Source organism: Microtus ochrogaster (genome assembly GCF_000317375.1).
Source record: "Microtus ochrogaster isolate Prairie Vole_2 chromosome 6 unlocalized genomic scaffold, MicOch1.0 chr6_random_2, whole genome shotgun sequence".
Lineage (NCBI taxonomy): Eukaryota > Metazoa > Chordata > Mammalia > Rodentia > Cricetidae > Microtus > Microtus ochrogaster.
The window spans coordinates 13386294-13397847 of NW_004949095.1; the positions used below are offsets into that span (position 1 = coordinate 13386294).

The following is an 11554-nucleotide window of genomic DNA, read 5'->3' on the forward strand; positions in this document are numbered from 1 at the left end:
AGCACTAGAGGACATTTTGCCCTTACATGCTCTGGTTCTGTAAAAACTAGAGGTGAGGGTGAAAGGGTGGTCTCTGTGTTCTCAGATCTGCAGACATATCTAGAGGCATACCGTCTCCACAGAAGGGTTTGAGGAAACTGGTCCTTATGAGAACTGGGGTCATTCAGAGTATAACCGTGTGCAGGAACTCACTTTGAGCTGCACTCCCTTGGCAAACAATGTGATGAGGATGACATCCTGTGTTCTAGGATACGGGTCACTTGGAATCATCATCCAGCACTGGGTCAGAGCATCCTCAGTAGCTACACTATCCCATCTGCTTCCTCCTGAGCCTACGTTTCCCGTATCTGTTCTTTATAATCTGATAAACATTGAGTGAGCACTTTGAATTTATCAAAGAGAGTATAGGGCTCCAGGATGCATTTCTGAATCACTACCCCAGCATCAAGGAGACTGTGGGGTAAGAGGGAAGAATGACAATCCTGCATAAATAATGCAGGGCAAGGTCTGAGGAACCACACAAGGAATCCCTCCCCCTCAGTTAGGTTGGGAAGGAAGCCTTCTGAAAGAAAATAATGTCAAAACTGAGATCTGAAGAGGGAGCCAGCCAAAGAGGGACTCAGAAAGGCTAGTTTTCCTTTTGGACAAAGAGTTGAGGGTTTTGAATATGTAGGTAATTTGGGCAGGAAAACAGCGGCCTCTATTAATAGACTCTCCAAAGACCTCGTATCTGGCATTCTCCCTTCAGCCATCACGTGCGAACCTCCAGAGAGCCCCGTCCACGGAAACATGGATTGCTCCCCATCCGCAGGGGCATCTGCATACAACAGCAGCTGTACTTTCACTTGTGTGGAGGGCTTCGAGCTGAGGGGAAGTGATGTCATCCGCTGTGCTGACATGGGACAGTGGACAGCCCCGGCTCCAGTCTGTGAAGGTAATGTGACATTGAATCATTCCACTGTGCCTCTCAGGTGCGACGGGCACTCAGCACCACCATTCTCTTGTCTGTTGGACATTGACAGAGAACCTGAGATGGGCTGGACTCTTCGTGTTTGCTCCCAGAGATCAAATGGTGGGCAAGGCAAGTTTTACGCCATGTTCATGACAGCATAGTCAAGGTGAGAGTAGCTTTGGTTCACATGTTTGGAGAGGACTGAGGAGACCTGCACCGAGGAAATGATGTGTAAGGAACAATGTGAGATGGTGGAAGAGGAACGAACAGGCAGCTAGTCCAAGTCTATCATTTTTTGTCAGCAGGCTTTGGGTCTTCCTGAGTTCTGTTACTTCTGCTAAAAGGGGCACTAATACCTGCTCTTCCTACTTGTGTCAACAACAGTTGTGAGTCAATGTGTTCTAAAGCCACCAACACTGCTGTCAACTTTATAAACACAAAGAAAGACAGAATGAAACAGTTACCTTATAAATCCCAAGTCTGTGGCCCTATTTGACAAAATGGCTCTCTTTTAGGATTTCATATTCTCAGTGTTTTGCTCTAAAATAAAGACTAAGTCAAAGAATGGTCACTGGGACTGCCTCATTTTACAAAGGGTATCTGTGCAAAACCAAGATCCAGAACTATGTGACAGCATCTTATGTCACCATTTACTGGTACTCTTCATCAGGCTATGTCAGTCCCTGGGCCTGTGTATACCCTGATTGGCAAATGGGACTTGAAGGAATCTGTGTATACTGAGGTTCACAGTGGCACTATTCAAACAGTAAACTGTGGAAGCAAGTGAGCATCAGTGAGTGGGATGGATAAACAAAATCTGGTATTCACGTATTCTAGAATACTATTCAGCTTTAGAAAAGGAATCCCAACATGATCTTAAAGACAATGAGCCACCTCCAAAAATCAAGTACTATTTGGTCTTGTCTATTTCTATATCTATTATGTAAAGCAATTTAATCACCTTACCTTACCTTACCTTAGAATGGTAAGGGAGCGGGAAAGAGGAATTACTGTTAGTGTGCCTGGAATTCAGCTTGGGGTCATGAAAAGAGCCCTGGGGAAGAGAGGTGATGAAGACTCTATGACAGTACAAACACAAACAACTCAGACACTTCAATCAGCTAAGTGGCACATGGCAGATTTTATGATCCATGTACTGAGCACGATGAAAACAATAGAGAGAAAAGCAGGCAGTGAAGGAATAAAGGTGCCTCACGGTGGTAAAACAGGGAGGCGGTTACATGTGCTGTTGTCTATTGTCCAGGAGACACAGACATGCTAAGCCCTGTGATTCTTTTAAAAGGATCACAAGGGATTGTTCAAGCCACCTTGTACTGGGGCAAGTAAATGTCAAATGATCCCGAGCAGATGGTTGGATATCTTCTTGAGCATCTGGAACTGGATTCTCCGTCACTCCTTTTATTGTCCTCACACAGCCTTGAGGATGGCTCTGGTGTCGCCAGTGCCTCTGCGGCTGCTACTGTGGCTGGTAGCCAGGATTTGCCGAGCATTTCCTGTGATCTCAGATAGTCTAATGCCAAGAGGTAGTGAAAACTATTATTCATATTTCAGAGGTGATAAAAAAGAAATAAGTGATTTCTCTCCATATAGGACTATCGTATATTTGCAGATAATAGTGTAGTGAGAGGCAGTGAGAAAGATCAGATAAGACAATAGGTATGAAACGAGTAAGGTACAATTATATATGTGCGTGTGCATGTGTATATAAAATGTCATAATGAAACCCATCATTTTGTATGCTAAGATTGTTTTACAAAAGACCACACTTTAATCATGATCATAATTTTTATTCTGCTTTTCCATTTAACATTATACATAGACACACCTCCACAATATTTTGCAAGTAAAACACATGAAATTTAAAAACCATGAACATTCCTTTCATGAATCCACAATTTACTTCCTCCCCCCCCTGAAATTTATGCTTTTTTTAAAAAAAAATTCTTACAAACAGTGTCTTGACAAAAATCACTGAGTTGATTTTGGTATGAATCTCAAGAATCTATACTCCTCAGAGATTCTTGAATCCAAAGGTATGATAAGTTTGGATTGATTGGATTGTATTACCAAACTGTTCTACACTGGCTCAGTTAATACTGGTTCAGTTAGCACTGGTTCAGCCAACACTTGTTCAAACATTTCTTCCTTCTAAAATCCATCAAGTATCATTGACATTAATTACAACCTTTTTCTTTATCTTCCAAGTAAAACAACCTCAACTCATAAGTGCTTATTCTTTCACTAAAAAGGGCTGATGGGTCAAAGTCAACAACATTTATGTGTGACAGCTTCCTTACTCCCTGCCTTCCTCACCCCTTAGCATTTCAGTGTCGGGAATTTTCAATTCCGAGCAAAGCTCAGGTGACCTGCTCAGACCCCTTTGGTGCCCTGAAGTACCAGTCAGTCTGCAGCTTTTCCTGTGATGAAGGCTCACTCTTGGTGGGAGCAAGTGCAATCAAATGCTTGGCTACTGGACAGTGGAGTGGGGTTCCTCCAGAATGCCAAGGTAAGCATGCATTCTCCCCATTTTCTTGGAAGTAAATTGGAAGCAATATTCTTAAAGGCTATGTCCATGGCAGGGACTGTGTAGGGTCTACCTTGAAACTAGATGAAAAATGAGTGAGTACTGTCGCTAAGCCCTTCATCCTCTGTCCCGAGAACCCCAAATGCAAATGTCATCGGAAGCTAAGTGGATACTGCAAGTGTCAGGATATTTGTCAATGGATAGCAGCAATGCATCCATTTGCTTTGTCCTTATCAGAATCTACATCAGGACTAACAGGCTCCTATCACAAGCGGTACTTATTGACTAAGTATAGTACCCAGAAAGAGGAGAAAAAGAAAACTTAGTTTGAGTGTTTATTCCAAGGCTGATCCAGCACTTTCTTCTTCTTTGGGACCATGGCATGTCCCGCTGGAACGAGGGAGGTAGAATTACAGAACCTAGTTGCAAGCATTCGCTGAGATCTATATAAGAGTAAAGAAAATGCCTAGGATAGAGTGGGGAGGACAGGGAAAAGAAAGAACACAAGCCATGAACTATGGAGATTAGAGCATCCTCAGAAGAAAGCCATGTGCAGATTAATAAGACCATTATCTCTGTTAGACTTGGTGTTAAAAAGCCAGTGTCCTGTGAGCACCATAACATCCTGTGTGAACTGAAGTTGGTCTAATCACCTGACTTTATGAATTGAAGATGTGTAATCTTCAACTTTTCCCATTTCTTTCTCTTTCAGTGTATCTACTGGTTTTAGACAGATTTATGACAAACAATTTTAACACAAGATTTTTATTTAGAAAATCTACAAATAGAAATACAATAAGAAAACAGAAAAATAAAAAATAGCCTCTTAAGGATCGGTCCCCTAAAATAAATATTGCTAACATTCTAGCACAGAGTGCTTCCTGTATTTTCTCATCCATTTTTCTTTTGTAATAGTATTTTTATTGTGTATACTAAATTTTAATAATATCCTTTATATATAATATGAAATATTTCTGTATTATGTGTCATGCCTTCAACTTTGTATAGGCCTTTAATAGCTAAGTAAAAGCAAGCAGCTCATATTTTTCATGAAGAAGAAACCACTTGTTATTCAGGTCACAGAAGTGTACACACACACACACATGCACACCCACACACCATTTTAAATTTAATAATGCATGTATGAATAACTAAATGAGTTAATTAACAGCACAATAGGATTCCTTCATGCCAGGCATCAGAACCTATAGCAAGCAGGAGTTGGGTTGGGAGTGAGGAACTGAGTCCGGAGAGAGCAGAACGAGGCCGTGAGCTTGTCCCCACAGCTCTCATCCTCACTACACTGCCATCCATGTGACTTTGAAGAAGAGCTCAGAATTCCTGAGCAGGCTTATCAGAGTGACCAGTCCCTTCCGGGAAAGCCAGGCCTTGCATTGCCCCACAGTCCTGCCTATGGGTGTTCACGGCCAGGAGCTTGCTTCTCACCCCAGCTTCCGGTGACCTTCCAGTCCCCTTCTGCTTTCAGCCCTTTGTTTACTCTGGAGGAACTTTCTCCTCTTCTGGCTGGGTGCACAGCGAGTGAAATACCCACATGCGGTCGAGGCAGGAATCCACAAGCTATTGCGGCACTTCCGAGGGAGAGCGTGCTATCAGATAATTTCCCTTGTCACTGTCCCCACAGCCCTCCACGCACACCCTTGCGAAGTCACAGGAGAGCTGGAAATGACTCCACCAAACCAAGGACCCACGCCCCTTTCCCCTTTGCCTTTCCAGATCATAGCCCTCCATCCTAGTCCTCCCCCCCCCCAGCCCGACATACTGAACTCAGGAAGACTTTGCAAGTGGCAGACAGTACCCCGGTCTCTGTAGAAATTGATTAGATTGAGAGGAGTATTGCTGGGGGGAGTCAGAAACAAAGGTACAGGTGACACCTTAAAACTTCACGCTCCTGAGTTAGCTGAGCAAGAGAGAGCTGGCCTGCGACAGCTGTAGCACTTCCTCTGATTTCAAACCATACAGTGAGCAGCCAAGCCCGGCAGTAAAGAAGTCCCTGAGCCCATGCTGACTCTCAGTCTTCTCTTCTGAGGGTCAGTCCTTGGGCTTCCTTGCTCTGCGGGTTGGGAGAGGACCATCTTGACAACTACTGAAATGGGTGCTGAGAATGTATTCACTTTTGGATTGGCTAAGACATTTTTTAAATATTGAGATTCAGAGAGGCTAAGCAATTTTCCCAAAGTCACACACTACGATTACTAGCCTAAGCTAGTCTCCCAGCACCTCACACTTGAGTTTAAAGATGGGGTCAAAGAACTGTGAGACCTGACGTAACTTTTACTGGAAAATAAGCTGGGATCAGTTATGCCTGGTCCTGTAGGCTGAGATGGCTTCTGGAAAGAGGTGGAGGCTGGCACTTGCAGACAGCTGATAAAATGCATTGCCTCCTTTATCCCCTTTCATATTTCCTCTTCGAGTGTGACTCAGGAGACTGGCTATACAGCTAAGAGTAGCTATGAGGCCAGAGTTAGCTTTTCGTAGACTGGAAATGAAGCAGCTAAGGTTGAAAGGGTCACCATGCATAGCACAAGCTGCGGTATAGGCCCAGATTCTCTCTACCCACCGCTGGGGAGAGGAAGAAAGAAATCTGCCCCATTTTCCACCTCTAAGTTCTTAACATTGTTTGTTGGAAACACATTAGGTTTGTTTCTCAAGAAGATAGCAAGACAGCAACTTTCTGGGTTCTGGGGCCTCCAAAACAAACCTCAAGGCACCGAGTCCCTTGTAGAATGTCCTCGGAAACCCCGTGTGGGTGAGATCTCAGAATGACAGTCAACTGTAAGAAACTGCGGCTGTCACCAGTTCCATGGCTTCTTACAGAGAAAGAGCAAAAAATGCAAACAAAAAATGATCACCTTTAGTCAAATGCTAAACTAGCAAGTAGAGACAGACAGACAAACAGCACACACACACACACACACACACACACACGGGAGGGGGAGGAAGAAAGTGAAAAAGAGAGAAGATGGATTTCCAAATGCTGAGTGCTAACATGATCTCCCCTCCCCCACTTTGTCCTTGCCACCGTAGACGTCACCTGTCCACCTTTGCTCGGCCCTCACAATGGAACCATGACCTGTATCCAGCCTCTTGGAGGTTCCACTTACAAATCCATGTGCCAGTTCATCTGTGATGAAGGATTTTATCTTTCTGGACCAGAAAGATTGGATTGTTCTCCATCTGGACACTGGACAGGCACACCGCCCACGTGTGAAGGTAGGCACATGGATCTGTCCTATCTTGTCCTGTCTCAGATGGCATTATAGAAGGAAGAATTATTAGAGATTTGGATGACGGCGTCCCGATCTAGGCATGAGACTCTAGATCAAAAATTCCCTTCTCCCTGAATAACCTTTTAACAAACTGAGTATAAATCGTTTCAGTCTTAACGATGTTTCCACGTCATCACAGAACATGATATTACCATTCTAGAGTAATAAGGGAAGTCTGTATCATTTCCGTGCTACATATGAGAAAGAGACAAGCTCAGAGGTGACATAGTCCAAGGTCATTGCCATTCACAGTGATACTCAGCTATGCAACGGAGCATTTATTTTCTGAGAGATGCTTTCTCTTTTTCTACCACACTCTCCAGCCATTTACTCCCATATCCACCCTCACCAACCCCACTAAGTCTCGAACTAGTAGCTTATTTGGGGATGGATGTCATCTAATCTACCCTGGCTTTCATGTTCCCTCCTATTTTACTCCTATTTCTTTGTGGGTTTTAAGTCATTGAGTTTAAAATGCAGAAGCTGTGCATCCTCTATTGTGTGTATGTGTGTGTGCATGCAAACATGTGCATGCATGCATATTGTATAATAAATGTGCATGTTTCTGTAGTATGTGTTGCGTGTGTGTGTGTTTGTATGCAGGGATAGTATGCATGTGGCTGCAGAAAACATTGATGTTGGGATGTTGGGAGGCTTTCATTACTGCTTTTGACCTTATCTTTTAGACACATGGTCATTCACAGAACCCAGTCCTCACTCACCAATTGGCTATACTGACTAGCAAGCAAGCTCCAGGGACACATCTGTCTAAACACTCTTGGTGCTTGGATTACAGATGTGTGCAGCCCTGCCATGTTTTACACAGAGCCCAGAGATCTGACCTGGGACCTCACACTTGCCTGGCAGATACTTCGCCCACTGAGTCATCTCCTCAGGCCCTCCTTCATCTCTATATCACCTGCAATAGTAAATGGAATCAAAATGAGTGTCTAACAAGCATCTGTTGAACGGAAGCTAATCAGTTTCTGGCAACATTCACTGGCGCCAGCGCAGCCCTGCTGACAGTGTCAGGGCAGATCTCACTTGTGTTTGACTTCCTGGAAGCACCCAGTGGGCACAACGTTTCTCATATAACTACAGGCATGTAGTATGTTCTAAAAGAGAAGTGTGCCATGTTAGTTCACTTATAGTTCCTGTTTGGGTTCAGAAGGGTTATTGCTCCAATTTATTGTTCAGTGCAGTCAGGGTAAGTAATAATGAGACCCACACTTCAAACACTTTCTTATTTGGGCTACACAAACCACCTCTGAAGAGGTAATTGATGTTGCCCACTTAAAGATGAAGAGAACAGGGCATCAAGAGAATAAGTAACTGTAATAAGAACATGGAGGGAAGGGCAGAATGACAGGCTACCGGGTGTTTTTATTGCTACACCACACTGCCACCTAGCGGCAGGGCTTCTAAACCCCGGGTCCAGGCACAGGCTGCAGGCGTGACTTCTGCAGGTGGTCAGCCAAGAGACTATGCCTTTAAGATCATAAAATGTGTTACAGCTGTGCGGAAACAGTTCGAATACTTATCCATCCGGAAACTGATATCCTAAGAACTTACTACTGTACTAAAGGGCGTCCATGCCAACACTTGCTGTGAAAAGGTGCACTTCTAACCTCAAGGAACTCAGGCCGTGTGAGGGCAGAGTTTATGCATTGTACACCCTGCTCAGCCCTTTATCTCTCACTCTCTGTCACCTTAGTCACAGGTTCCTAGGCTACACTGTTCAGATTGTGTTTTAAAGGCAAAAAAAATCCATTTATAAATCCCATTGAACTTTTAAACCATGTATGTAGCCAGCTCAATTGCTAAGCCTGTGATCTCCCACACCACTTCCTTCCACTCCATCCTGGGCCTCTTTTCTCTGCAGACGGAAGCACTTGCCTCCTACCTGTGAGCCTGGACTCCACCCAGGGACAGCACCGCTAACAAAATGTGCTCCTCAGTTATGCCAATCTCCTGAATTCTAATTTTAATGTCTGTTCTTGCTTCATTACCCACAATGCACTGCATTTTTAGGGAAGCCATTCCTTTTCACTTTCCTACCTTAATTTGGAATTTTAACCCTTAGGAACCCAGGTTCTCAGGCAATATTTTTCCAGAACACTAGAAGGGACCACAGGGGCTTGCGATCATCAGTGGGTGGGACCCCTAGCTTCTCTCTTCATTGTGCACTGATGTTTCTATTGGAGAGGGGGGCTCCACAAGTATTTCCATTATGAAGAATACCAGTTCCCTGGGCCCCTTGGAACTTTCAGGCCATGGAATCTTCTCCATGAGCATACCAATGACAAAGGCACTTCTAATTCCCATAATGCCATCTGTGAGTTGGTTTGCTTAAGTCCAGCTGCTGTGTCCCTCCTGTCCCCACCTATAGGCCACTTCTCTGACACAGACTATTGCTTTCCTTATGGTTAACATGGTTCCCCATTCACTGTTCCTCTAGAGACCATGTTGGCCACAGAATTCAGCACCTGATACCTTGCTTAATCTTCTTAGGAAACAGAGACCTGGTTTTATGTTCACCTCCAGCTCCAGCACTCTGTGTTATCTGCCTATCCATGTCCAGATTCTGAAATACAGCGGGCATGTACCCTCCGAACCCTGGGATGGTTCGCTTCTCTCTTTTTCTCCATCTCTTTGACTGTTTTAGTGTGCTTCTGCCAGGATGCGTAAAACACCCACAAATAGCCTCTTACTGCAAACACCTGTGCCGACATGCTGACACACTGCTTCAAGAGACAGCACATAGAACTTAAACAATGACGATTTGTCAACTATTAAATGAATAAACTCTGTGAAACCCAGAAGATCTTAATAAGCGTGACTTTCTCATTTGATCTTTCAGCCATCAAGTGCCCAGGAATCTTTGCCCCCTATCAAGGCAGTCTGGATTGTTCTCATGATCACGGAGAGTTCAGTGTTGGCTCCACCTGCCGCTTCTCCTGTAACAAGGGCTTTGACCTAGTGGGATCAGCCAGCGTGGAATGCACGGTTTCTGGAAGGTGGTCCTCACCTCCACCAACCTGCACGGGTAATGACATACTCCCCAGGGAAGCAGTACTTGGGGTTAACTCTGACACATAGCTCATTTATGTGGCAAGTACATATTACACTGTTGGTGTAGTCAACACACTTGTGGGTTTTTAAACTTTCTAAGAAGTTATAGGATTTTTCTATTCCCAAATAAAAGATACCATGACTCTTATGAAGAGACTTGCTTTCACGTCTTTTAAAACTATTTATCTTTGAAGATCTTTATTGAGCAAAGTGAGTGGAACATTGTACTTGCTGAGGATGCTGGGTGGCAGTTATGGGCCTGAGTGTTTGGAACAAGAAATCAAGATGCAGAGAGATCAAGTATCATAATTCTATCGATGGCAAGTTTATGACCAAGTCAGTGGCATTGTTTCTGTTTCATCTTTCGTGTTGAACTTGGGCCAGGAAATAGTATATCTTCCAACAATTCATAAGCAGTTGTTTGCATCTAATGTGTCCTTCTATTGAGGTGCTAGATCTCTGTAGCAACTCTCCAAATGCCTCCTCGATGTGGGAGTGTCTTTATCTATCTGTTGCTTTCATTGGTTAATTAATAAAGAAAACTGCTTGGCCCATTAGTTTTAGCCTCTTACTGGCTATTAGTAACATCAGCTCCACTTCTTCTTATGATCTGGACAATGGCTTTTCATGGGCACTTTTAAAATACTGTTTTGCTAAATCATTTGTTTACTTGTGTGTGGTATGTGTGCACATTTATGTGCTGGCATGAGGGCCCATGTGTGCGCATGCAGAAGTTGGAGGAGGCTAGAAGTTGTCTTCCTCTGTTAGTTCCTCCCCTCCTTATTTTCTGAGATGTGGTCTCTCACTGAACCTAAAGCTCACCTTTTTGCCTAGGTTGTCTGGCTGTTCAGTCCCCAGGATCTACTTGTCTCTGTCTGCCAACACTGGCTTTTATGGGGATGCTGTGGATTGAACTGAGGTCCTTTTGCTTTCAAAACAAGCGCTCTCCTCCACCAAGCCATATATAAATTGCTAGAGATCACTTATTACAAGAAAAGTTGAAGGCAGCTATTGCCTGACAGTCTTAATTCAGACACACTCTCTCAACCCATGAGCATACTGAACACTTTGAAATGCTTTTCTCCGTGACAGGTGTAACATCACTTCCTAACCCAGAGGTGGGCTGTCCCGTTCTCACCGCTCCTGGACAGGGGACAATGTCCTGCAGCCACCATCTGGGAACCTTTGCTCCAAACACCACTTGTTACTTTGGGTGCAAAACTGGATTTACACTCAGAGGAGCCAGCTCGCTCCGATGCAGGACTTCAGGACAATGGACAGCAGTGACTCCAGCGTGCAGAGGTAACTAACTAGGCAGGAGCAGGGAGTTCTGAAGCCATCTTCCTGCCTGTAGATGAGTTAGACGTTGTATGCGTCTGCCTGTTTAAATTCCACCCAGTGCTTCAACCGCTCCAGGCACTCACTCCTCCATGAAGCCCACAGCAGTTCCAGGCAGAAGAATGTGTGGCAGCCAGTTCAGCATTGCCCTCCCCTCAAACCACTTTATACATAGGCGACACGTGCATAGAACACATGCATGTGTCAGAGCTAAAAGCACACAAATGAAAAGCCAGATCAATGAATTGTGAAGTACACACTGCACCATGATTAGTTATGTGGCAGTGTAAACCTGCAGTGTTTTCACAATGGTTAGAATTCAAGATGCCAGCCCTGAGTGATGTTTCTTTTTTTTTTTTT

General features: G+C 44.2%; 1 protein-coding gene across 1 annotated transcript in view; it reads left to right on the top strand.

Moving 5' to 3' along the window:
* Positions 1 to 11554, top strand: part of Selp (selectin P) — a 35084-nt gene that overhangs the window by 18132 nt on the left and 5398 nt on the right. Inside the window, exons 8-12 of the mRNA XM_013352497.1 lie at positions 749 to 934; positions 3294 to 3479; positions 6543 to 6728; positions 9645 to 9830; positions 10949 to 11158. Of these exons, the coding sequence (XP_013207951.1) occupies positions 749 to 934; positions 3294 to 3479; positions 6543 to 6728; positions 9645 to 9830; positions 10949 to 11158 (954 nt within the window). The remainder of the gene's footprint in view (positions 1 to 748; positions 935 to 3293; positions 3480 to 6542; positions 6729 to 9644; positions 9831 to 10948; positions 11159 to 11554) is intronic.